This window comes from Nesoenas mayeri, assembly GCF_963082525.1.
Source record: "Nesoenas mayeri genome assembly, chromosome: Z".
Lineage (NCBI taxonomy): Eukaryota > Metazoa > Chordata > Aves > Columbiformes > Columbidae > Nesoenas > Nesoenas mayeri.
This window is the reverse complement of record NC_137542.1, coordinates 15,767,671-15,794,395: the sequence shown is the minus strand read 5'-3', so window position 1 is coordinate 15,794,395 and position 26,725 is coordinate 15,767,671. Positions and strand designations below refer to the sequence as shown.

The 26,725-nt window shown below is 40.1% G+C and overlaps 1 protein-coding gene across 1 annotated transcript in view; it reads left to right on the top strand.

Moving 5' to 3' along the window:
• The window catches only part of ADAMTSL1 (ADAMTS like 1), a gene marked incomplete at both ends in the record, with an annotated part of 188,679 nt that overhangs the window by 118,606 nt on the left and 43,348 nt on the right, over window positions 1-26,725 (top strand). The window contains 4 exons of the mRNA XM_080362499.1: window positions 11,457-11,667; window positions 18,913-19,092; window positions 21,072-21,225; window positions 22,553-23,693. Coding sequence (XP_080218625.1) covers window positions 11,457-11,667; window positions 18,913-19,092; window positions 21,072-21,225; window positions 22,553-23,693 — 1,686 coding nt within the window. The remainder of the gene's footprint in view (window positions 1-11,456; window positions 11,668-18,912; window positions 19,093-21,071; window positions 21,226-22,552; window positions 23,694-26,725) is intronic.

The window sequence follows — 26,725 nt, the reverse complement described above, 5'->3', positions numbered from 1 at the left end:
TGGTAAACACATATGAAGGAGCAGAGAGAGAAGAAAAGCAATGAAAGCCAGATGGCTGAAAATGGAGGAAATTCCAAGCAATTTCTACAGCTTTGTTCTTGCATATTTTCAGAACTGAGCTTTTATTCCTGTACAAAAAAAAAAAAAAGAGAACAGCAGAATGCTACAAAACTTAAAAAAAACCCAAAAAAACAGAAAAAAACAACCCACACACAACAACAACAACCAAAAACCAAAACAAACAAACAAAACCCAGAGAGTTCTAGGAGCAGCACATGATTTCACCCCAGAACTCCCCCTCTACTCCTTGAAACCTCTGTTGTTAGCCAGAAAAGATACAAAACCATCTGCCTGGTCCTGATACCTGACTGAAGTGTCAAGATAGCATGAGTTAGACTGGGCTCTAGCTCATGGCACAATATTTTTTTTTCTGTTCTTTTTCTTCTTTTTTTACCCCTTGATCTGCTTGTTTTGTGTTTGTGTAATAAATTACCTGTTATTATTTTGATGTTTATGTGGTTAATTCAGTATCATCCATCTGTTTTGCTCTATTTAATTTCCCAGATGAAACCAAACTATAAAGGAGAAAAAAATCAACATGTTTTTCAATGTCTTTGGAGATATGAGACATTAGGTTGCTGGTAGGTCAGACTTAGTGTAAGATGCGCTCCCATCAACAACATGAAATGCGTTCAATATGTGTGGAAGGGCCAGAGATTTCTCTAATCCATTAAAGGTGACCTCTGTGCATGAGAGTGTGTCACTGCATATGTGTTTGGCATTGCTCAGGTGAAATATTAGAGCATCTCTGTCTAGTTCATGAAAAAGGTTAAAAGATTTGCAACTTATGTTCGCAGGTACTGCAGTATAAACTTACTGGCAGGAGATAACAGTTCTTGTTTTGTTGCTGTCTTTTCTCAGAGGCGTAAGTTAGAATTAGCATTAATGAAGTGTAGTATTGTTGCGTTGTTGTGCCACAGAAAGATTTCCAACCCCTCACAAACCCCTGAATTTTTTAAGTGGGATGTATTTAAGTCTATTTTGAACTGAAATGCATTGAAAATGTCTTTGACAGCTTTTTAAGATGTAGTTCACACAACCTCCCAGGATCATAGGCCACAGCTTGAACCATTGATGAAGAAGGCTGGAGAATCAGACATTAGAAGGAATCACAGAATCACAAAGTGGTTGGGATTGGAAGGGACCTCTGTAGAACATCTAGTCCAACCCACCTGCTAAAGCAGATTCACCCAGAGCAGGTCGCACAGGAATGTGTCCAGGTGGGATTTGAATGGCTCCAGAGAAGGAGACTCCACAACCTCTCTGGGCAGCCTGTCCCAGTGCTCTGGCATCCTCAGAGTAAAGAACTTTCTCCACATATTCAGACGGAACCTTCTATGCTTCAGTCTATGCCTGTTTCCCCTCACCCTGTCAGTAGACACCACTGAAAGGAGTCTAGTCCCATCATCTTGACTCCCACCCTTGAGATATTAATAAACATTTATAAGATCCTCTCTGAGCTTCTCTTCTCCAGGCTGAACAGACCAAGCTCTCTCAGTCTTTCCTCATAAGAAATGTGCTCCAAACCCCTCGTCGTCTTCATAGCCCACCTCTGGATTATGCTGTCACATGGTAGATTCACCCTTATTTTAAGCCTTTAGATCAAGAAACAGCTTAAATAGAAGTCATGGGCTCAGTGAGAGAATCATAATCCCATTTTTTTGTCTAGATTTTCTTTGCTAAAGATGGGATTGTACAAAGATGTCTAAATATCTGTCCCTGAGTGTCTCTGTTATGTTGTATCTGCACTACCTTCGTGTCTACTTTGCACTACGGTAATACCACCTTGGCCTTAGAAGGCATTAATTTGTGACATAAACACATTTATCTTTCTCTCCCCCTTTTTGATAATATATAATTTTATAATATGATGTCCCTGTTTGTACTCTCTCCAGTTGTTAAGAGATCATCCAAGGTGTTTCTGACATCCCTTCCTTCCCTTTTCTTGCTGGATGTGTTGTCTGTGGTGGAGCAGTAACTGCATGCTCCTCAGTATCTCTTACTAGAAAGCAATGACAGTGAAGTCACCAAGGAGACCCATAGGGAATGGTCCTTTTCAGCCATGTGTGTCACATCTAAGTGTGAAGCGAAGCAAATTGCAAGTTGCCAAGGTCAGTGAGGCAGCTCTGGAGTTGCCTCCAGCTCTTCTAGTTTAAAATTTTAGACCTGTTCTTCAGACATTTTACTTTTTTAAATAATATGATGGTTCCTCCATTAGATCAGATTTCACTCACAGACATTTTCCTCCATTTCAGTTGATATTCCATTCAGAGTACTACGTTCATAAAGTATTAGAGAGCAATTGTGGTTTTTTAATAGCTCACATCATACTTTCTTCTTACTTCAAAGAATGGTAGATGACACTTCTTATTCAGGATCTGATACACCTAGATGGACTGTTTTCTACTACACAAATCTCCAGGTCACAAGCTTCACCAAGTTAGTACACCCTTGTTTCCAAACAATCTCACCATGCCCTAACACAGATTTTTTTATAGCATGATTTGTGATGAGCGTGAGCTTAAAATCATGGTAAGGACTTAGTGAGGCCCTCTATAGATGACAATTTCTCTTCTTTTTTTTTTTTCCTGTCACTGCTAATTTCCTGGGTTTAGTCACCTTAATACAGTCTGCTTCTCTCCCCCCTTCTCTAATGCCCATGCTAACCAGAATTTAATATTCACTGTCTCTTGGTATTTTTCAGTATTTTGGACAAATATGCTCTCACTTCAGTTTGTCATGTGTTAACTTATAATTATTTTTTTTTCTCTACATTTATTCTTAACTTTCTTGAGTATTAATTTACTGCCTCGACAGTGGGATTTCGCTCTTGAAATAAAGCTTTCTCGACAGTGACGATAAAGAGCACGTCTCTGCTCTTGTGCCAAGTATGAAGTTAAGTGAAATGTTTTATAGCATAGTGGCCAGGATTAACTTTCTCACTGCAGCATTAACGTGTGAAATAAGCTACAGGGTCTTACAAATAGTTGATTTTTACTGTGTGTCATCGCCTCCTTTAAAAAGGGGTGAAATGAAAAGCACTATTATATCTTCCATTTACAGTACTGCTGAAGTAACTTCGTATAGCAGCGATCTGAGGAATACCCAATATTTTAAAACCAATAAACCTTTATGGATGAAAAGATAAGGTAGGTATGCAAAAGGAGAATAAAATTATGGCTCTAACTTTGAAAAGGTACATTCACACATTGAATAAGTGAAGGAGGCTTCTTCATTTCCATCCAATTTGGAGTGAATTAAGTACTTGCAGAAGGAGCCAGCCCAATTAAACAGAAAGTGCTGTATCTGCCAAGCAGGACTGTCATGTTTGCAGAAGCATGGCAAGCCCTCCTATTTGTGTCCGTGAAAATTTATATCTTCAATTATCTCCACTCCTTCGGCCTCTTTGCTAACATTGTTAAGCATTGAAGGTCTCTCTGCTGGAGCAGAGTGGTGATGTGCAGTTATATATTAGAAATGTGACCGAGCTGACCTATTCCATGCTGTAACCAGCTGTTAGTAGATCTTAGTCCTTCACAGCCTTGGGAAAGACTTGAACCACTCACACAGAAGTGTGTGATTGACAAAGGCAGTTTCTCATTCAGGGAAATTTAGGGGACAAGTATATTGAGTCACTGTTCTGAAGTCTGTGGATTCTGCAGAAAAAACCTATATCAATATAACTATTTGGATAAAGATATGAACTGTTTCAGTACAAATTTGCCTATACACATCATAACCTTTCTGACACCATCACTTTGAATGTAGTAACTTTTACTTCCATGCATTTTTTGAGTCAGAATCATATCTTGCATGACATTTCCATTAATCTGAATAGTTAACTGTTTCTGCTTTGGTTATTTGTGGGTGTAACATGAGTTTGGAGCCCCCTCGCTTTGTGTGAGGCGCTCCTGCATGTTTGGATCTCTGCACGTCGGTGTGAGGAAAAAAATCTTCTGTTGCAGAAGAGTGAATGAGATACTAAACATATTATCAGTCACAGCTTCAGGATCTCAAATGGGAAAGTAGAAAGGAAATATTAGGTTGGTATGTGCCCTTGGAACAAAATTTTTGCACTGTCTTACTAATGGTATGTTATAAGAAGGGCATTGAAGGGAACTCAAACATAGGGAGGTATTGGGAGTTTCCTAAGTTCAGTCACATTACCATGTAGCTATATATGGATAAATTCAACTCCTTTCCCCTCCCTCAGCTAAAAAGCTAGAGAAAAACCTTGTATGCCTGATTTTGAGAGACAGCTTGTTTGTACCTTCTGCACTGGTGAAATAGTTCAGGAACAGTTCATCCTAATGAAAATATTATCACTGTAATGCTGCCAGCCAGGTCAGCAAGAGGCTCATGTTATCTGCTGGTTTTGTGGTAGTACTGCTTATGAACTTGAACTTGCTAAAGAATTACTTCAGCCCACTCACTGTTATCTGAACACTGTTTCATTCATGAATCTGCTTTCTTTGTCCATTCAATCCAGTGACACCTCCTTCTTTCCTGCACTGATCATTTTAGCAAAGGCAACTTTAGATTTTAGAGGGGTCTTGTTACTCTGTGGGACAAAATCATGTGTTCATGAATATTGATCTTACAGGTTGTAGAGTCAGGTTTCTTGTATATTCTTTCTGTGCCATCTACATGCGTTTTCAGTTATCTCATTTTTAAAATGCTTCATTTTAGATGATATTTCAGATAACAAGTAATCAGTGCATCGCACAACTTTCTCACCAGCTGAGCTTTTTCTTTCTTTGTTTTCTGGTGTCTGTAAGCTTTTTGATTTCTCCTTCAGGAACATCTGTTTTTTAACATTTTCCATATGGCATGAAGTTAGGCCTAAGAAAAAAGGTGTTGGCTTATGAGACAGTATGGAGAGCACTGGTGTGAAAAGTGCCAGGGAGTCTTCAACATAAAGTAGCTCTGTCATGGGCAGCAGGATGTTAAATTGTTCCTCTGCTTCTTTGTAGCAGAATCATATGAGAACGCTTCATACACTCATGTCCACAATTTATTTCATAATTTAGTGGTTCTTGTGTTTTTGCGTTACTTCAATGAAGGTTTAGGGAAAGGGATATTATTCCGCACCGTTGGGGTTCCCAAACTGTGTGTCCCTCCCTGCGCTTCTCATTCAGTTTCTAACATCTGCTATTACAAGCACAATTTATACCATTTCTGTTCTATTCCTCAAATTCCACTATTCCTCTCTGTATTACTTAACCAACTCTCTACCTTTGTACTAATTTACTCTGTTTCTCAACTGTTTCCTATCTTCATTTTTGAAAGGAGCTACCAAGGACTTATTTTCATTGCATCTCACATAATATACTGAACAACTTCCTTGTAAGAAGTTGCTATTTCAAGCATGAGCCCAAATCTAAACTTGAGACAAAAACTGGTATTCATTTATCTATCAAGCCTATTTTGATGTGTGTAGCTGTACTATAAACAGCCATTTCTGATGTTTATCTCAATGCCACAATTATCTGACACACTTAATGTCTCTTTTGAGGTACTTTTCAGTAACCAGTATGTCTGTCAGTCTCTTAAAACAATTCTTTGCCAAATCAACTCACTTACCTGAAGTTTTTTTAATGTTCTTCTGTGGTTATGCATTCTGAACTTACAGTAGTCCCCTGAAAGACCCAGTGGACAACCTCCCACTGCTCAAAGTGTTGGCAGAAAAACACAAACCCTTTTTTCTGACTTGTTCTAATTGTTGATATTCTCTGTGTTCAATTCAAAAGGCAGCAACACATTTTTAGTGTAAGGAACCTTATACATATTGCTTGAAATATGTCAGAAGGTTACTCTAGCAACAGAAATTGCTGTTTGTAGAGTTGGTGAATATTCCATTTACCCTCTGTTCTTCTCTGACTTCTGAGTTCCTCCTGTGTTTTCTTCTGTTCAGCTCTGTTATATAAATATTGGCTCCCCGCCACCTTCAGCTATAATGAGCTGCAATATTCATCAATACTGATAAGTGTACAGAGTGAACGCAGGCCACTTCTTTCAGCTCCCAGAGCACTCTCACTGTGACTTTGATCTGCTTGCATGTGTTGGCTACATAGGCATCTCTTTTATGGATTCCTTTCACTTGTAAGGAAGATGCTTTTTGAAGAAAAGCACCTCACTCTCCCCTGTGCACAATAATCTCCTGAAATCCTGCCTGCCTGTTCAGCTCCCTTGTAATGCTGGTGATACTGAAAATCAGACTTTGTCAGGCTGGCACTGAACAGCAGATTTGAACTTAGCATGCATTTTTTTTCTGTTACTGCTGCTGCCAATTTAAAAGTGCTTTACATTTTCATTTTTATTTCTTAATCAAGTACTAACTTTTTAAAAGCTTAATTAAATCTCAGTTTTCCTCTGAGGTGTGGTTATACTGTACATGTATTTGCAATGTTCTCTCTAACACAAACCAAACCAATGCAGTAGGGAGATCACTTCCTAGAGACTCAGATTCAAGTTTAAACACTTAAGGTGGAGGTCTTAGCTCTCACACTTCACGTCAAAGGAGCAGTCTGATTTTATGAGTGTTTTAACAGAAAAATTAGTTGTAGTTAAATTCTTAGCTTTATGCCCCTTTCTTTGAGACTAGTTTGATTCTAAAGCCAGGAACGGACCTGGAAGTCCTCATCTCAATCCTGAAGCTTCATTGCAGGAAAGCATGCTACCCAAACACGGTTGACAGAGGATCTCTCTGCTGTCCAAAGCTCAAGGTGACTTTCTGTGTGGTATTTAAGACCTGACACTGGGAATACTGACTCAACATGAGGTATGTCTGCTAAAGAAGACTTAAGAAAGCCCTTCACACCATTGTTACAGGGACATTTGCCACAAACACATCTCCAGATCGATAACACAAAAGGGAGGACATCTATGGGTTCTGAGTAGGCTTCTGAGTCTGCAGGGTCCAATGCAGGAGACGAAGATTGACAGACGACAAGAGGAAGGCATTATTGATATTGTATGGGGTTTGCTCAGTCTGTTGCATGCACATGTACACAGCTGCCACCAAGCCCTCTTGCACTGAGGGATGTCTCTATGCTGGCAGGTGTCAGACATTAAGTAAGATGCTTCCAGGCAAACCTGTCTCCACACTGATGAATGTTTATTTTAGAAACAATAAGAGTTCTTTTATATCACTTTCATATGGTTTAACCACATAAAAATGAGAATAATTTCATTTCCTTAGAACTAGTTTGGGAGGTCTGTGTGTAAAAGGGTGTTTACTTTTCCTGTGCAGTGTTCAATTTTCTTGGCAGTGCTTGAAGGGATTGTGTCAGGATGAAAATCATATATCTCTAAAAAATATTCTTTACTTATAACACCTAACAGCTTAGATTGCTTTTCGTTTTTACCATATATACTGTGCATACAGTGACTGATCCAAAGCCGTTGACTCCATAATGTTTTGGCCCATGGGTATACATTTTTCAAACTCTGCTTACATTTACTTTTTCCAAACTGACTATGGTGGTGCAAGAATACTTTATTCAGAAGGGTCATGGCTTCACTCAGGCAACAACTCCAATTCTAGCAGCTTCTCCTGCCATGAGTATCTGGTTAGTAGCTGGTGCCACTTTCTGGTCTACCTAGCTAGCAGAATTATTATGTGGGCTTCAGTTCCTGTAGCAATGAGAGGGGCATTTCAAAACTGAGGCAATAGTGCATTGTTGTCCCTATTGTTATCTGTAACACAGTAATGTCTAGAGGTTCCCATCAAGCTGAGAGTCCCATCGTGCTAGGGATAAAGACAGTAAGACATTATCACTGCTGCAGGACCACAACCTAAACAGACAACATGGATGAAGTTTATGTGAAAAAAGAGTATTCTTATGATTTTGCAAATGTGAAGTTGAGACACACATGGGAGAAGAGTCTGATCCACCCTAGTGCTTGAGTCTTCCCATTGGACTCAAAAGGTATATTTGCGTACTCACAGACTACTCCATATTTCAGCAGTTCTAGTCCCAGTCACATCTGGAGTTCAACAAAGGGCCAGGAACAAGATTGTACTCACTTGATCCGTCAGTTCTCACCTGAACTGCTTGGGCACAATATGACATTGGTATTTTTTATTCTGTCACAAGAAAGAAGGAAAGTTAATTTCTGGTTAAAATTAACTGTATAGAACTACTTAGGAGTTCATAATCATGGTATGTGTTAGAAGATTTTTTTTCTTTTCCTTTTAGAAAACTTGAAGTTGATCACAAATGTCCAGGCTATATTCTAGTTGAATGTTTGGACCCTCATAAAACTTGACACTTACTGAAAAAGAATATGATTAATTTAGGGGTTGCAGGTGAGATTTTTGTTCACTATGTCAAGAAAATTTCCATTATTACAAATAGCATGGTAAGCTGTTTTTTGAGACCATTGCTAATGTTTTTAGACTTATGTTAATCATACAAAAGAATTGTGCTGTTGTAACTACTGTATTCATCTTTTTAAGTACATGATTATTTCCTACTTTAATTTTAATTCTAACGCTGTCAGATGAATGGAGGACATTATGGCAGTATTGTTTTTTTGTAGGACATACACATTGGAAGAGTCAGTTCAGTATGGCCAAAATTAAAAAGAGACAGGCATACAGAGACAAGGACCATTTGAAATTAGACAAAACTTATTTTGTTTAGTGTCACATAACACTCTGCAGTAAGGGTAAACTTATGTTACTACAGGAAAGCCCGGTGATGGGAGCGGGGGTGGAAATACACTGTTTGGATTGGTTTGGTTGGTTTTGGTTTTGGTTTGTTTTTTGTAAAAAAGAGGGTTATCTCCAACAGTACAAGTAGTTTAAAAACTAAATTGTAAATGTAGTGGGATAATACAAGTTCAAAGTGTTGCAAGCACCTCTAGCTATTATAAAATAATTCTACTGCCCTGTGATTCTATTCTATGAGGTTATCACTGATCTCTGTGGTTTTCAGGAGATTGAAATTCTGCCAACCATATATATCATTTATGAATTTGGTTCCTTGCACATCCCTTCTCCCCTTTGCACATCTCTACTCTACATTTTTTACTTTATATGCATGAAAGACTGTAAAAGTCACTGGGGACTAGGAAAGTACAAGGGTAAAAGAGAATTTGACCTCATATTTCCTGAGCACCTCTAAGGAATCTCCTGTTTAAAGCAGCTGGAAAGAATTCTGAACAAACCGATGTTACGGGTAGGACAACAGATGCAACCTGCAACAGAAATTTCAAACACTGGAAAAACAAATCCTTTCTTTTTACTGAAACCCAGCATTTCTTTCTGGAAGAAGAAATGGACACCCTCTTCTGCAGAAGCCAAGATCTCCCAAGAATTTATGTGGCCTGCTGGCCACTGAGGTGTGAACTGCCAACAGAAACATTGAGCACTTATACAAATAACAAACAATGAGTTGCTGGAGGCAACAGCTATTACCATTACTTGAATAAAAGAACTTTGGTGACTAACCATGTATCAAAATAGATTCTGAAATAAGAAAATGCCTTCTTTTCAGCACTTACTCAAATATCTTATTTTAGGTTTTACCAAAAATGATGGATAGCTGACACCCACATTAATTCTGACTAACAATTTTATGGGAAAATCTGGGAAAGGTTCTCCTCCAAGATCATTCATATGGAGAACATATTCCAGATCAGTTTAACTGGCTGTCAGATGTCACTTCTATTCCACTGCTAAATAGCTCCTAGTACATGTATCAGGCTTTAGAGGCCCTCTACGTATTAAGACGTGGAAAGTGACCATGGCAACTTCTAACTCAGTGTGCAAGATGTTTTCATTCTTAGACAGGGTTAAACATATTTTTGTCATTGTTACTAGCAGAAGCAAGGCTGTTGTCTAAAAGCAAACTACAGTGTCATTAGTGCTTACAGTGATGCTCAGGGCATATCCTGTCCTGTTACAAAACCAGAAAATGTAATCTGCAGATGGAGCAAAGAAGGGGAGTAATGTGGGTTTTGGTCAATCAGCATAATCATCAAGGGAAAAAAAATATTTCTCACCTACCAGCTGTTTCAATTTGTTATGGTGTTGCTGAGAGGGCAGGAACAAATGCTCAAAACAACTTCATAAACTAAAGTTAGAGAAGTTAGAATTGTTCTGTGACCGTAAAATGGCATAGCCTTAACATTTTTCCACATTTCCATAATGTGTTTACTAACATGATAGATTTTAAACATGCTGAGCAGTTTCCATTGACTGCTGGTCGCAGACTGTCCGAGTGTTTTTCCTCTTGCTTCTTCCACAAATTGTGTTTCATGCTGCTGACATGTTCCATAAATTCCCTTCATTGTCTGCCTCTATACTGCTTGGAGTTTGAGGGTGTTTTTCTTCATAATCAGTCTCTACAGTTTCTGCCTGGCTTTGCTTTCATCAAGGGCAGGTTCTCTGAGTCTTCCTTGTCCTGAATGTTTAATTTACTCCCCCAACAATCAGTTTCAGTAACATCATGCAGGAGAGGAAGCTATTCTTCAGGATTAGAAAAAGTGGCAGTATCTGGCTCTCATACTTTCTTTTTGGATGTGGGAGTATGTCCAGGTCAGTGTAGTGGTTTGTGTAAATATGATGGAAAGAATATTTTCATATATTCTCATTCTGAACATAGGAATTTTTTGTGTAGGCAGTTCTTCGTATTTCTAAAGTGCCTTCTAGTAGACTACAAGAGTGGAACACCTAATATTTTAAGCAATTTTCTGTGTATGGCTGACAGAATTATGGGTTGTATTCAGTACAGCTCAAACAGCAGAAATCTAGGTTTAGTGTGTTGAGAACTGAAATTCGGCTATCAACAATGCTGTTGATGCAAGATTTACATACATAGTGCAGAAAAGGACTGGCTCAGTAAGAGGTGTTGACCCAGGGTTTGAGGATGATCTCCCTACTCTCCTGCTGCATGTTTCAAGGCCCTAGTACTCCCTAGCTCCACAGCAAGGAAAAGTCACCTCAGGAACACAACAACTGCATCTTCTGGAAGAAACTTCTACTCAGCAATTCACTGATACATTCCTTTGATGGACTTTGTTAATATCTTCGTCTTCTTTGTTAAAGACAAAAAAAAATAGAACAGCTAATTAAATCCATTTGGTCTTGAAATACATTGGCCAGGCTCCTGTGCACCAAAAACCTCTAATTTAGGACCAAAATTTTTCTTGTGATATCACAGGAGTGCCAAAGACTTGAAGTCCAAGGGCTTTTAACAGAACTAAAAATGCAGAGAAGCAGCAAATATTCTTCTTAGCCTCATCCTGCAGCTACAAGAAGGGTGACAGTGATCAGAGAAAGAGAATTCCCTTTCATTTTCTGCTTCTTCACTCTCTCTGTCATTATAGACAAAAATTAAGGTTACATTATTCTGTGCTTAAGGTTTTCTCTCCTGACCCCTTCACAGATGGGAGATTGGGAAATGGAGCACTTGCAGTCTTACCTGTGGAGTTGGACTGCAGACACGAGATGTCTTCTGTTCTCATCTACTATCAAGAGAGACTAACGAGACTGTGATTTTGGCAGATGAATTGTGCTATAAACCTAAGCCATCCCTCGTGCAAGCCTGTAATCGTTTTGACTGTCCACCCTCCTGGTATCCTACAGAATGGCAAGAGGTAAGAATGGATGTATAATCTCATTTTATGACTGTTACAAGTAGTCACTACATGCTTATTAGTGCATCATTTTATTTTAGCCCTCCAATGGGATTCATTAAACATTCAGATGAGACATTAAACAAAATTGAAATTATGCCTTTTTGCACTTTAAAACAAGTATATCAAAGTTTTCAGAGGTAACCAGTAACTGTAGCTCGTTCTGATGCAAAATTACAGGAAACTCTTTAACAGTTAGCAATAAATTCCAGAAAAACATGTCTGGAATATGATTGTCAGTTGCAGTCAGTGGGTTTGATTAGCAATGCCAGCGTTTCTAGGAATACAAAGCTATAAGGATGAGGGAGGAGAGGGTATCTAAAGCATGTTGGGTATTCTATATTTCTCAAATAATAATTTAGTTTAGGACAAGAAACACTCATCCTTCAGAGTCACTAGGAAGTGTTAGACATTTGCCTTTGGGAGATGGATGCCTTATTACACAAACAGTGAAAATTGCTGTCTACACAATGGAGAAGACTTTCAGTCTTTGGAAAGCAATCTGAAGTGAGTTTATTTGTTGCCATCTGGTTGCAAATGAAACACTTGTGCAATTCAAAAGACTTAAAGATGCTTCTGTTGGATATAATATTGCACAGGAAGAAAGTATCCTGCCCTGTCATCAAGAATAGAGAAAAATTGCTGTGTGGTGGATGTGCAGGCAAAAGACTTATTTAAATCTTCAGTTCTTCTGGGCTCAAGGATTCATTCCATCCTATGAGACAACTATGAGACCTTGTCATGGTGCTTACATATGTCCAACCGGCCTCCCTCTATAGAACCTGCCCTTTAATAACAGCCGAGGAGATGTTAATGTGCTCACCTAATAAAGTCATAAGTCTGTGAAGCTGTACTTCATGGGAGAGCTCTATGTTTGGGCAGCCATCCCAGTAACAAAAATTTATGCCGGTCTGATGTTCTGTCAAATCTAGATGACTAAACCATGGTATTAATCGTATGTTTAAAACAATTCAGTGATATTTCATTCTTTAATGTTAATTTGCCTACTGATATTCATACGCAAGTATTTGCTTAGTTGTACTTTTGAATATTTCTATGATATAGTCATACATAAGTGCTATATTTGTAAATAGCAAATTGTATTCTAGTAAGAGGTAACATAATATAGTCGAGCATTTCAAAGTTAGAATATGCTAGAAGGAGTGCCTGTGCTCATTTAAATCCTGCAACTGGCTACAGTCCTCATGGAAAACAATTTTCTGACAGTTTATTTGAAGAGTCAGGAGAGACAGACATGCTGAAGAATTGACTTTCTGCTAACAATTACCATTGGCCATAGGCCACTCTGGAATGGTACCTAAAGAGTTTCCGCTAGAGCAATTCCCAAACAGATTTTTTTTCAGGATTTGAACATTTTCCTTGACAGTGTAAACTCATGTATTTCCACATATCCAAAGCAACGTTTTAGCCATTTTTGTGTCTGCTCAAGGGCTCTCAAATATGCTGTCTTTTGGAAAGGTGTAACAGATCTTTGGGAGAAGGGATCTCAATTAAGTATAAAGGTTTTTGACAAGCATATTAATGGGAAATTAAATCAAACTGCTCAGTTCGCACCTTTTGTGTTAGCTACTGCCTTGTCCTGTCTCGGTGGAGCAAGAGAATCTGTGCTGCAGTTCATTGCTGGAGCTTAATGAAGGTCACACTACAGGTCTTCTGCACTTATTTCCACAGGCTTTGCAGGCTGACCAGCTGCGTATTTATCTCCTCACTACATTGGCACTGAATATTTCCTGTGATTTACCTTTCGCCAGGATAAAACGGCACAAAAATGTACTTCTCACTGTCTTTCTGCCTCTGGTTAGATGATTATAATGCAAGAAAAAAAAAACCATCAAAATGCATCTCATTTTTAGAGACATCTGTCTTCTGTCTTCGCACAACCACCTCTGTACAGTTATTTCCACCCTGTAGGAAAGTCAGGCCTCATGGATCAGTCTCAGGCAGGTTTCCCATGGATGACCTCCATGTGAAAACCTGCACCATCAGGCCAGTGTGTTGTACTTTGGAATTATTACAGCTGTTGGCTCCTGAGATGTGTGAGGGAAAAGACCATCTGGACAGGATGTAAGTGGCTGAGACTTCTCCTAGAGGTAAGCTCCAGCCAGGCAGCAGAGCTGCCATGGAGCCTGCCAGCAGAAGAAATACTGCAGGAGGATTTGTTTCCTTGCATTAAGGGACCCACAGCACCTTGCCTCTTCCCAAATCCCGGAAAGAGTTCCCCATACATGGGGAGATAGAGGGCCCTGTGGAAAGGTGTCTTCCTCACACTAAGGAAGGTGCTTTCTAGCTTTACTGACGCTGCATAGTAACATCTGCTCTACACGCATCCTGGTTTGAAGCCATTTCTTCGGGATCATCTGTGGAGTTCATAATGTTTTTCAGAGCATTCTCTCACAATAGTTTCAAGCAAACAAACAAACAAAAGATTTAATCTGCAATGAGCAATGTTTTCTTTTCAGAGGCCTTTTATGCTTGTTAAGGAAGAGTTGTATGAATTAAATGCTGTCAGATGTCCCAGTGCTCCTGGCGGATAAACAGCAGGATAATTATCAGTGTTGTAACATTCCAAGTGAATTTTTTAAGATATCTTTACAGATTCAATATGATTTTAAAATAGAACTGTTTCTTAGCTAAATACATAGGATGTTTATCTTGTTTTCAGTAGTGTGTTTCTGGAGGTAAGTGGATACGGGCTTTCATTTTTTACAAGGCCCAATAAATATCTACTCTGCTGACCTCAAATGGGAGACATCCTTTAGCAAATCTTCATCCTCCTTTGGTTTATGGCTGAATAAACACCATAGTCTCAGTCCCAGTATTCTTTTTTAGTTGCTTGGTGCTATCCTTGCTCTAAAGCTAATTAGAACAATGGCTTGACAACAGTCTGCATGGGAAAACTGGTAACATTTTCAGATATTTTCCTAGCTATTTTTTCTCCGTATTTAAAAAGTCCTTGTGAATTTAAAAGTGTTAGGCAATAGAAAGCAACTGAAAGACCTGCTGAGACAAAAATGTTTACTTCCTTTGCAGATGCTTCATCTTACTGTAGAGTCATAGCTGCATTCTCAAAAATGAATTATCTGCTAAAACTTGTACTGCTGTAGTCCCACCACCGTGAGCAGAGGAAAGTGCAAAATTAAAGCACATTGAAGATCTGAGGGGTAGGATAACCCCTTCTTCACCTGTCCCTGTAAGGAGGACTGACTGTACAATGACATCCTTACAAACCTTCAGCTACTACCTCAGACAGCTAACAGTTATAGTGCTGAGTAACAGTTGCCTAGCCCTTTACTTTTCATTAATACATGACTTTTTTCCACAAGTTTGATAAGAGACCAGCTTCTCTGCCTCCCAAACAATGATAATGGGGGTTTGGCCTGAATCGTGTGCCTGTATGCATGTGTGTAGATGCTCATAGGCATATGCTGAGGTAGAGGGACAGTCCATTTTCCCTTCCTACTTTTCATTGAGACCATCAATTATTTGTGTTAATTATCATCTATAGGTTCTTGTATGAGCAGAACAGATATCAAGCAAAGACCACTGTGCGAAAGGTCAAGGCCACAATTTCATCAACAGTTTAGGATTACGTATGCAAGCCCTTCTACCAAAGGAAAGAATAGCCACTGTGAAGATCTTTTTCTTGCCCATATAGCACCCGCTCCCTTATATCTCTAGAAGTGCTGTGTAGTCATGCAGTGGTTCTGGTTAAAGCTAGACAGAAATATAATCACAGAATCACAGAATGTTAGGCATTGGAAGGGACCTTAAAGGATCATCTAGTCCAATCCCCCTGTGGGAGCAGGAACACCTAGATGAGGTTACACAGGAATGTGTTCAGGCGGGTTTTGAATGTCTCCAGAGAAGGAGACTCCACAACATACCTGGGCAGCCTGTTGCAGTGTTCTGTTACCCTCACTGAGAAGAAGTTGCTTCTCAAATTTAAGTGGAACCTCTTGTGTTCCAGTTTGAACCCATTACTCTTTGACTTGTCATTGGCTGTCACCAAGAAGAGCCTGGCTCCATCCTCATGACACTCACCCTTTATATATTTATAAACGTCAATGAGATCACCCCTCAGTCTCCTCTTCTCCAAGCTAAAGAGACCCAGCTCCCTCAGCCTTTCCTCATAAGGGAGATGCTCCACTCCCTTCATCATCTTTGTTGCCCTATGCTGGACTCTCTCCAGCAGTTCCCTGTCCTTCTTGAACTGGGGGGCCCAGACCTGGACACAATATTCCAGGTGTGGTCTCACCAGGGCAGAGTAGAGGGGCAGGAGAACCTCTCTCGACTTATTAACCACCCCCCTTCTAATACACCCCAGGATGCCATTGGCCTTCCTGGCCACAAGGGCCCAGTGCTGGCTCATGATCATCCTGCTGTTCACCAGGACCCCCAGGTCCCTTTCCCCTATGCTGCTCTCTAATAGGTCATTCCCCAACTTATACTGGAACCTGGGGTTTTTCCTACCCAGACGCAAGACTCAGCTTTGGCCTAGATTGATTTTTTCGGTCTAGTTCACTACACAACCAAACAACTGCTTACACCAGTATGTCTGAAAAGGCAGCACAAAGCCACAGGTGACTGACTGTCAGAATTGGATGTATAGGTTGTCTTCTTTGGTGTCAGCCTTGCCTAATGTTTGCTTAAGCTAATTGTTGAACTAAGCATAATCAGGCATCAATGTGGGGAGATGTCACTCTGGAATTTGGTACCTTGGCAAAGTCTCAGATGCGCTGTAAAGGAATGTCAGGGAATATTGAGCTTGACTCTGCTTAGAAGCTGTGGAGAATAGGAATATCGGGAGACGCAGTTCAAACAGTCATGCTAGACCTACTTGGGTGGTCAAGGTGAAACTACCCTCTGATACAAGGACCTTTCTCTGTTATAATGGTGCTCTGAGATTCTATCTGAACAGCACAGAGAGACAGCACATTATTCAGATGTGATGTGTCCAAATTAGGATCCTAAAAACTTCTGTTTCATATTTTCTGTAAATACAAGCAGATGTTGCTGTCATTGATCACCCCCTTTCTTGAAAAATGTGAGGGCTGGAAGCTTCCACTAGAGAAAAATCTGGCTCCAGAGGTGATATTCAGGTAGAGGCACAGCAGTAATCCAGCACTGTCCTAGAAGAGCACTCGTGCGGACAAGGAAGAATCTCGTTACTGCATTTGTCTCTCTCTGGCACTTAGCAATAGAGTTTGGTGTTAAATAGCAAGTTATTCTTCACAGCACAAAGCTATGTGAGTGGCTGAAGGGCAAGAAGCAAGTAAAGATCTTTGTCTTACTCTTTTATCCAATCGTGTTGGAAGGGCAGGGAGACTTCCCAGGATTTGAGTGAGTGACAGAAATAACATGCTTTTGTTGTATTCATACAGTACCTAACCCATTTTGGCTCTGGTATAGAATGACAGTCCTTAGGCAATCTTGAAATAATTCTTTTAATCATATTTTTCTTGATTTACTCTCTCCTCAGGAATGAATTGTCCTCAAATGGAAGATTAATAAATGTTTTCTTTTGTTGAAAACTAAAGTATTGTTTAACTTTCTGGAAGCCTTTGGGCTTTGTAACTTTCTAAGTAAGTAGAACAAAAGCTAGTTTTACTCATGAGGGAGCAAACCAAACTGGATATAAATTTGTCTTTCTGCACTTCCTTTCTGCCTTTCAAGGAAAATGTATATCCTACGATCAGTATAGCATGAAAGTTTATACAGCTCTATCTAAAGGAGAAGGACCTTTCATAACTGCAAGATTTTCTAAAACAGTGCCTTTTAAACTGGTTGACTATAAGTTTTAATACTTCTTTATATGGTTTTCTGCCTCTCAGGCATAATTCCCATGTTGCTATAAGCAACTGCTGGTCATGTCAGTATAGTGAAAATTCCATCTTCTTCTTTGCTAGGAGAAGGGAGAAAAGGAGTTGAGCTGGCTGGACTGCACAGAACTGGGAGCTTGTTACCAGCCTCAGGAAAAAAAATCATCAGGAAAAAGGCTGAGCAGCCAAGTGTACAAAAAAGAAAAGGAAATCTATTAAACCTACTTGTTCAAAATTTCCTGCCCTGCTTGGGTAGAAAATGGATAGAGAGGGATTTTCACATTAAAAAGAGAGGGGAGAGGGATCCTCTAGATGATTTTAATCATTCCAGTTTACTTTGACTTAAATAAACTTTCCTCCTTACCTTTTGGAAAGAGTACACACTGCCATAGTGACAGCCATAAATATAAAAGGGCTCCATGGATATTTAATGGTTTATTATATTGACCTTATAAACCAATTACTGAGGCTAACAGCAGATTGCAACTGAAATACAGCTTTAATGAGTTAAAAGTCGGAGAAATGCCATAATGCAAGAAGTCTTCAAGGACAGGAACTTGGTGCTGGACAGTTAAGTTTTGAGCTGCACTAACAATAGACTTTATGTAGTTCAGAAACAAGAAATGAGAAAATTACAAAGGGAAGGAAAAACAAAGTAAAAAACTGGGGAAAAAGTTATCACATTCTCAAATTTCCATTTGTTTTTCTTGCTAATACAAATCTTTTTATAACAAGCTGAATGTGAATATTGAGTTCAAGCTAACAATTTAGTTCACAGCTACTGTTATCTAATATGTATAATTAAATCCTGGAAATGAAGGCCTTTAATCACCTACTGCTGGTCAAGACTGTTCCACTCTCTTCGACACTGTCAGTAGTGCAGTCAGAGCTCAGGCAGACACATCAGGATGTAGATCCTCCACATTGTGTGCAAGTGTCTCTTTTTACAGTTGGTGGTTACCGGAAAGGACAATTTTTCCACCTCCATACTCTAATTCTGACCCATTGTTTCCATGTCTTTTCTACAAATGCCTGAAAACTCAGCAGTCCAGAAATACCAAAGCATTTTTTCTAAATATTAGTGAAACAAGCTACTTCCACTTTCCAAAATACTTTAGACATTTTTAAAATAAGTCTGCTTTGATGTGTCTAAGATTTATATAAATATATATATATACATATATATATACAGTTATATATATACTTTTATATATATATACTTATATATATACTTTTATATATATATATATATATTCTATTTGGCTAAAACAGAGTGTTGCTTTCTACACAATTTCACAAGTAATTTTTGCTGCAAGTTGCCATGGTGCAAGTGTGAGGTAAGGTGGCTGACTCTCATCTCCCACAGTGTTCACAAACATGTGGCAGTGGTGTCCAGAAGCGAGATATACCTTGCAAGCAGCGCCTGGCAGATGGAAGCTTGTTAGAGTTGCCAGAAACCTTCTGCTCCATGCCAAGGCCTGTTATCCAACAAGCCTGCAAAAATGAGGACTGTCCCAATGAATGGCTTCTCTCTGACTGGACACAGGTATGCTATTTGTATGCATGAGTGTTGTGCTGTTCTTGGTGATGAATTTCCTCGGTCACTTGGGGTGAAGGAGCTAGAGGACCTTAGACTGCCCAAAGCATGTTATACCCAGTTTTGTCCTGTAATCTGTCCTTATCATCCTGGTAGGGGATGTGATCACTAGCCCAATGTTCCGCTCTGGAGATTGTCTCCACAGATGTGGTTTACCCATCCAGCCAAACGATTAAGACCTCCCTTCTGGCATAAACACAAGTCACGCTCAAAACAATAAATCCGTGCCTCTGTCCATGTCTATGCTTATGTTCATCCAAGACATCAGAAAGAGTAATCTTTACTCCTCCAAGCTAAATGCTTTTTCTTCCCAAAGCCTGGCTGTTCTGATTTCAATAGCCTTTTCCTCCTGGGGCCACTCCAACCTTTCCCTATGACACAGAGAAGAGAAGGGAGGGATTACTGCAGTCTGCTGCGGGCATATCCTTGCAGACGCCAAGCCTCATTCATTCTAGGACATTGCTTGTGTAACGTTAGGTAGCTACTTCCTTCCTTCAACTTAAGGATGGCAAAACAAACTCACTGTACTGAAGTGTTTTGCAGTTCCCAGGCTCCCTTTCAGGCCTCAAATTGCTTAGGAAAAAAAATAAAATAAAATAAATAATAATAATAAAAAAAATATATATATATACACACATATTTATGAAAGTATAACTGAAAATATAATTTGATCTTTTAATGCCAGTAAGCATGAAAATCATTCTCCATATTGCAATCTCTGCCACCATTATCCCAGTTCTCTTTCATGAAAGGAGGTGGAAATTCACTTAATTGTGAAAGAAACACTGGTCACCTCACATAGCTGTCCCACCTGCACCCTTCGTATGTTGATCTATCTTGTCATTTTACTCAAATAAGTGGATGTTCTTGTGAAATTTGCTGCCAGAAGACATTTAGCCATTCTAGCAGGGAAGACAGTAATTCTACTCCCTATCTGTCCTCTTTCACAAGAAATTGCTATGTGGTTTATGTTGACATCTGTACAACTCCACCTTTCTGCCTATTGACACTTGCTAAAATCAAATCTGACTTCACTCTCTCCTCCCCATTTCACTTGAAGGCTGCCATGTATTTGCTCTTCTTACTCTTAGTGTGTTTTCTCCCCCTCACTTCATTACCAGTTCCCATTACCACATGTGTGCATCCACATGTAACAGAAGTACACATCTATCTTTGTGCTACCAATTTTACAGCACTCAACCCGCTTTCCAGCACTTTTACAGGCTGCTGCCTGGTTTCCACTGCAATGGCACTGCCTGTATTCTCACTGTCTGTGATGCTGTATGCATAAATATGAAATAAAATAGGCATGCTTAATTACACTGAACAATGCCCACTTGTGCATCAAGCATCACAGTCTGGTATTAGAGGACGTGAACTCCTCTGTGTAAGCCATGTGTGGGAACTACCAAGCTGAAATAATTCATTGGTATTTGAAACATTCATTTATTATGTCTAATAGATCTGCAACAGTAGAGCTCAAAGATTAAGTTTAGGCCATATTTAGATCTATCTGTGAAGGGCAACTCAATGTGGTCTGCTCTTAGGCATGAGCATGAGTTTTTCCTGCCAGCAGACACAGACACATACACATAGAAACAAAATGCAAACACAGCCTTCGTACTGTAGCCCAGTACCACTAAAACAAGTGGCATAATCTGAAAGCAAAGAAGTGCTAAAGGGAGTGTGGAAAGATTCAAAGCCTCAAAGGAAAGAATATATTTCATCTCCCTGCTGTGCCTGCGCTGTTTATAACTGAATGGCCAGGTGCTGCTCTGCTTTATTCCACTGTGATATTTTGAAAGCTATAACTGATCTGTATTGTGATATGAGTAGCTAAAGCGGATGTGGAGGTGAGGGGGAGGGTGCTACAGAGAGCACCCTTTTCTTTCAGTACAACTTGCTCCTGATGTTTCTCCTGTTCCTAGTGTTCTGTGAGCTGTGGAGAGGGCACCCAGAGTCGAAATGCCATTTGCAGAAAGATGCTGAAAACTGGGGATTCTGTCATCATCAATTCCTCACTGTGCCCACCTTTGCCATTCTCATCCTTGATCAGGCCCTGTGCACTAGGCATCTGTGCAAGTAAGTGGAAAAGATGCTTGGGAGTGTCTGGGGAAAGGGGGCTTGGATGTCCATCTCTAGGAAATCCATGGTGTTGTCTACTCCATAACCTTCTCTTATGCTAGTGTTACTCACTCTTGCAGAGTGGCTGCTGCTGCTGAGCTTTTCTCTCTGTGAACAAGTATGCTTTGTTCAACAATAAGGCAAGTCAGTGGACGAGAGCTATGAATTTTATTGTTGGAGCTGGGTCTGAGCCAATGTGCTGGAAGGGAGCTACTAGTTTCTGGAAGAGAGCTACTAGTTTCTGGAAGAACTGGCTCAAAATTCTGACCCAAATCAAGATCTAAATTTCACAGCTGGAATGTAGAGGCTCAGAGATACAGCACAGCAGCCTGAGGGCAGCTTCAAATAAACTCTCTGCTAGAACAGCTGCAAAGAAAACAGTTGGTAAAGCATTTTGTTGAAGATAATTTAAAAACATGTTATTTCAGTATGTCACTCAGAACCCTCTATGACCTGGGATTTTTAATGAACTATGCAACACAAGGTAGATGCATTTTATGTTGGTAATTCATGCGTTCCTTGTTGCCCTTCACAAGAGTGGTAGTCTTCCTGTATGCCCTTCCCTGGCTTTCAGTAAGCCAAGCGTGCAAAAGTCTGAAAGTCAGCCTGGCTTCATCTTAAAGCTGACTGTGAACACTGAAACTGCTAAATGTTGGGTATGCCAGGGAGGAAAGAAGATATGACATTCAGAACCAAAGCTGGGATGAAATGTTGCATGGTATTTACTAATAATATACATATGCTTCTTTATTTAGTACTTCATAACAACGATCTCTGTCACAGAGATTTGGAAACTGGAAGGACACACTGAACTAGTGTACCTGAGTAGTACTGACCATGTTTTTAAGTCTAATCCAGACAGATTTGTTCTGTTCAACTTCATTCTCTGAGGCAGCAGCACTTTCACTCTTCCTTAAGCTGTGAGCTGCAAGATCATGTTGCCTTTGAGGCCATGGGTGGTAAACACTTGTCTTTTCAATGTATTAATTAAGCAACAATCTTCATTTAAATACTTAACGAGAACTACATTTTGATTCATTTTCTCTCCCACCCATAAAGCTTTTGTCCCTGGCTGTTTGTTTTCTGCATGTTCCCTGGGCAAGACTACTTTTGCATTCTTAAAGTGTGTCTTCTTATTCCTCTTACTTTGGTTGCTCCAACAGTTCAGCAGCTGGTGGCTAGCTTCTCACATTACTATGTAATGGGTTGAAGGCTTCCAGCACCACAGTAAACTGCTTGTTTTGTTTAATGGTATCACATACTAACAGTATCAATGATATTTCAGGGCACAACAGGCCAGCTCATAAGCAAAGCCCCCATATTATGGCCGTAAGGAAAGTTTACATCCAGACAAGGAAGCAGAAGAAGCTACACTTTATTGTGGGCGGGTATGCCTACTTGCTGCCCAAAACCTCCATTATTCTCCGATGCCCCACAAGGAGGTTCCGGAAATCAATGATCACTTGGGAGAAGGATGACAAGAGGCTAATCAGCTCAGCTCACATCACCATTGCACCCTACGGGTACATGAAAATCCATCGTTTGAAGCCTTCAGACACGGGTACATACACCTGCACAGCAGGACCATCCCAGGAGCATTTCGTAATTAAACTAATTGGAAGCAACAAGAAGATTATTGCTGGGCAGCCAACTGATATCAGGGAGGAAGAGGCCAGGAGAAAGGCCAGCTCAAATGAAGCCTTGCGAACACAGGAGAAACATATCAATGGGATTCTCTTCAATGGGAGCAAGGCTGAAAAGCGAGGGCATCTTGCTGATCCCAGCAGCTGGTATGACGATATTATCTCAAGGCTGCTACAGCACAGGGGATGGCCAGGGGAAAATCTGGAGTTCTGGGAAGCCCAGGAGTCGACAGAAAGAAACACATCCTCAGAGGAGGACCAGAGCCGGGAGTATAGCCTGCCATTTACTATGGTCACAGAGCAGAAACGCTTGGATGATATCATAAGGAATTTGTCTCAACAGCCTGAGGAGCTTAAGGATGTCTACACTGAGCAGCTTGTTGTGCAGTTGGCTCATGAGGTTTTCAAGAGCCACTTGGAGCATCAGGAATCTATCCTCAAAACATCAAGGCGAAGAATAGATTCAGCCTCAGTGGAATACCCTCTCAACAGGCATGTTTCTGGATTTACCAGCTCCCTGAGGACATCATCTGCTGAAACACTTTTTCCCAGCTCTGTAGACCTGGCAAATGGCTTTCGCAGACCTCATCAAAAGCCTGCCATCCTCCGAAAGATTTCAGCAGCACAACAGCTTTCTGCTTCAGAGGTTGTTACCCACCTGGGACAGACGGTGGTCCTAGCCAGTGGCACACTGAGCGTGCTGCTTCACTGTGAAGCAGTGGGAAACCCAAAGCCCACCATCAGCTGGGCTAAGAATGGAGAGGAAGTGAAATACAGTGATAGGTAAAACATATTATTTAACTTTTTAGAAAATAATTGATATTTTGACAATTCAGTTTCCATGTTTTACTACCTGTTAGTCCCAGGGACAAAACCATTTCTGCTGTAGTTTGATTTCATAGCAGAAAGAAGGAGTAACACATGTGAAGTAGCAAACAGGGTACTGTAACTCTTCAGCAAGGTCTGGATGTTGGGTCAGTCTGTGTGACAAACAGGAGCTTTACTTCTGTTTCAGTAAGTAAAAAGAAGAGTTCGTAAAGTGCTAAAGCAAATAAGTGCCAAATGCAGTTAACAAAGCACTCCATGTGCTTTATGTATTTTTCCATGCCAAGGTGGAGGTTTCTGCTACAAGATAGGTTTTCAGATATGAAGGCTGATAATTGTTTATTACTAGTATTATTATTATCCTCTGTTGGAGATATGAATTGCATTTCTCACAGTGCTCCATCAGGGTCTGCCTAACATGGTTGTGGTAGCAGAAAACAGAGAAAGTGAGGCTCTGCCTTCCACATGTGTGCAGAACTGCCCAGGGCAAAACTCAGGGGGCATTAGAGTCACCATTCCCTGTGTGTGTTCTGATAGAGGCTAGAAACTGTGAAAACATACTTTATGGTTATTTGCAGCTAATCTGTCAGCTCAACACGCTGATCTCTAAGCATTACTCTTCTGATGTGAAGTGGTGCACCCTTGTCTGTTCAAACTCCCAGTGTGCTGGCCCCAGGCGTAGTCTGAGAACTTGAGTAACAAAATGCTTTTATCAGTGTCCCACGGACATGATGCTTTTTTGTCCTTCAGGTGGCCTTCAGGTGACATGCCTGTCACTGCATGTTATTTGTGTGCAACAGCACACAAGAATGAACTATTTTCAGTTCTAGTTATAATCTTAACTGTGTTGATAACAGACAGTTTTCTTGTGTATACTTGAGATTTTATGCTTTTGTTCTATTCTGTGAGAAAGTGGTACAAGAATAGGCAGAGTGTGTAAGAACCAGTTACATTAACCAACAAAACAGCCCAGCGATCTGCTAAGTGGCTCTTTCCACACAAGATACTGACCTCCGTTAAGACATCTGAATTTAGTCATAAGGTCGGCTTGGGAAATGGGGAAAGGTGGAGTCAAGGCAAAAATTCATTTACAGTGTGGTGCCTGTGGATTTTCCAGTGGAATATTGATTTAGGTACAGTTGCTCCTTCTGCATAGTTATATAACTGGTTTATTAGCTCCTTTCTCACTTCGGCAACTGAATCACTCCAAAATCCTTGTTTTCTCTAACTGAGTTTCATGGTTCTTGTCTCTGCTTCTGTATCTGAAGGCTAGTAAGTGTATCAGGTTTCACAAAAAAATTATAACTTTTGCAGGGGGAGGGAACACTAAGAAAAATAATGCATCTCTTGTGGAAATCACATGCAGTCTTAATCAAGACCTGGGCCTATAGTATCTCTTTATTTGGCCATATTCCTGTGAAAATATCTTCAATGCCCCCCAAAAGTTTCGTATACAGATTTTCCTTGCCAGTGATTCCATCCTGTTGGAATTGTGCCATTAAGGGATTTTTTTTCTTTACTGGAAATGACCATGATTTCTGTGGTATGCGTGAAAGGGAAGCGAGGTTACATTAAGTCCATGTGTGGTTAATGCTGGACACTGCACTCATGAGAAAATTACAAGTTTATCTCACACTGTAGAAGTAGCCATGGTGTAGCAACAGGCAGATTCATTCAGCTGACAATGAAACAGTCTTACAATATCTGACATTTTAGTTTCATTTTGTTTTAATTTTAGAATGCTTTTGGACCTTTTTTTTTTCCTTTCAGTTTGGCTGAAATAACATTCAATGCCATGTTGTCTTTCTGAACTATCAGGCAACTGAGTGTGCTCAAATGTCTATTGGAAAGACTCAAGGAAGTACAGTTTATTTGCCAGTTACTAATGTTATTCGTTGCACCTCTTCTTTAATGGTTGAGGCAATTTCCCCTTCGTGAACTTCATTCTGCATTCATCATTCATGGTTCCTCCAAGTTGGTGGGTGGAGCACAAAATGATAAGTGCTCTGAGCTTCAGAGATATTCAGCATCTGTAACTTTGGAGTTAATGGAAATTTAGAAGATATGGTGCATATAAAAATTGGGTTGTGGATATTTTCCTGGGCTCTTAACAGTAGAATTCTGGTTTTGTCTTAGAATGCTCTTGCTGGTTGCCAATCAGCATGTAAATGAAAGCTGCAGTTCAAGCAGTCTCACAGTAAACAGCAAGGCCATCTGCATGTGGTGGTGTTCGGTATGCTAGAGCTGTCAGCTCTGCAGCTTGTCTTCTTCACACTGTGCCAGACACTGAATGGAGAAGAGAAACCAGTTTTCCAGCCCATCTCTGTCTTAATGGGAATAAGAAAATTAATGTAGATGAGCCTTCCTGTACCAGCATCAAAGAGACACTTTTGGTGACGAAGGTCAGAGAGTCGAGCTGAAGTCCCTCAGCTGATGCCCTACTGAGTACACTGAGATTCCAGTTGTTTGCGGTTTGTATAGTTATTTTTAGAGTGTAGGCTGCTGGTTTTAAGTAGGTTGATAGCTATGTCTATTGTGTATTACCAGATATTGAAATAAAGGCACTCACTTTCATGCATTGTAGCCATGGATTTTTTCTGGACCAGTGATGTGGCAATGAATGATTCTGTTCCCATTGCCCCCCATCATGAGCTGCACTATCCACCTAAAATTATTTACAACTCCTATTACATAGCTTCACTTGAAAAAAAAATTGTCTATTTAGCTTTGTCTATGTACTGTCACAGAAATATGTAACACAGGTCCCAAAAATTGATATTTTTCAGTCACCCAATAGAATGAAAACATATGAAACAAAAAGAAGCAGCAGGTGAAAATATCTGTGTTGTTCCAGTAAAAATCCTTGACTTGAGTCTGCATATTCAGCCTGAGTGCAAATTCAGCATGAGTGTCCATACTCCCTCCTAAGGTTAAAGTATCAGGTCAACTCCAGCATGGGTTCTGAGTGAAGTTTCAGAGACTCCTAGTAT